The sequence below is a fragment of the Stegastes partitus genome, unplaced genomic scaffold (genome assembly GCF_000690725.1).
Source record: "Stegastes partitus isolate 25-593 unplaced genomic scaffold, Stegastes_partitus-1.0.2 Scaffold2680, whole genome shotgun sequence".
NCBI classification, from domain to species: Eukaryota; Metazoa; Chordata; class Actinopteri; family Pomacentridae; genus Stegastes; species Stegastes partitus.
In genome coordinates, this window is record NW_007580411.1 from 30,118 (window position 1) to 31,380 (window position 1,263).

General features: G+C 41.4%; 1 protein-coding gene across 1 annotated transcript in view; it reads right to left on the reverse strand.

The window, feature by feature from the left end:
- Positions 1–222, reverse strand: part of LOC103375583 (V-set and immunoglobulin domain-containing protein 1-like) — a 28,191-nt gene extending 27,969 nt beyond the window's left edge. Inside the window, exon 1 of the mRNA XM_008305893.1 lies at positions 93–222. Within this exon, the coding sequence (XP_008304115.1) occupies positions 93–180 (88 nt within the window). The 5' untranslated portion in view covers positions 181–222. The remainder of the gene's footprint in view (positions 1–92) is intronic.
- Positions 223–1,263: the final 1,041 nt, after the last annotated feature.

Here is a 1,263-nt window from a genome sequence, read left to right on the forward strand (position 1 = left end):
TGCAGCTGCTGCAGGTCAGCAGACACTAAAGCAGCAGCCCAACTAGTCTCTCACATCCTCTGATTCAAGCAGCACACGCTCACTTTTCTTACCGGTTTGTCCGCTCAGAGTGAGCAGGAAGAAAGAGACGAGCTGAAGGAGCTTCATGTTGGTCCGAGTCCTCCGAGGATTCAGCAGCATCAGAGCTCACAGCGTTGGTAAACAGCAGCAGCCACACCTTCATCACTGCTTCCTTAATGCTTCCTCATTGATTCTTGCCTCCTTCATCCCTCCATCAGTCCTTCATCACTGCTTCCTCATTGCTTCAACACTCACCAACATTTCTGCACAAACTCTGCAGATCAGAGGCATCATTTCACCTCAACTGTGTGTCTGATAAACTGACTAAGTTCTGATCAGAGTTGGAGGCTCAGAATCTCCACACTGGATCACTTTGCTGACTCACTGCAAAAAAAAAAAAAAAAGCATTTTTTGTTGACAGGTTTTAACTGTAATTTCTTGAACAGTTTACTGTAATTTTGCTAATTTTCCCTGGTTAGTTAGATTACTTATAAAAGTAAAATGGCACAAAATAAAATAAAAAAATAAACCAGTTGCAGCATTTGACTGTAAAATTACAGTATTTATACAATATTTATTTAGTCATTTTCAAACAAACAGACCTTCAGAGAATCCTACGACACACCTCCAGACATCCAGGATGTATACTGGGTCTATCTTAGCCAAGTGACTCAAACCCAGTCACTACGAGACCTTCAAACAACCAAACAGCTGCCAGAAACACTCTGACCGACTTCTGACCCTGCAGGAAGTGGGGGTCAGAATCTTTATAATTAAGAAGCTCCATTCTGTCCATCGCTGTTCTGACCAACACCAGCAGGCCGACCAGACCATCCATCAGCAGAACATCACCATGTGCACATAAGTAACTTTCAGTCACTGGAACTTGGTGCAAGTCTCTCAATTCTCTTTGATTACCAAACATAAAGTCCAACTAGCAAACCATCAAATCATCAGCTGCTTTCAGGTGTGGTCTATTCATCCCTTCCTCTCAGATCACCGTATGACACTGTAATATTGATCCCTAATATAAGGTCATAATCGTGTGTTTTCTTTCGACCCTCTTTCCCAACATTGTTTTGTGTTGTTGTCTTAATGCGTGTTATTGTTGTGTCATAGTTATTAGTAGTTGTTATTGTGTTGTTAGTTGAATAAATGTTGTTGGTTTAATAAACGTCTCCACTGCTTTGTTGTTTACAGTTC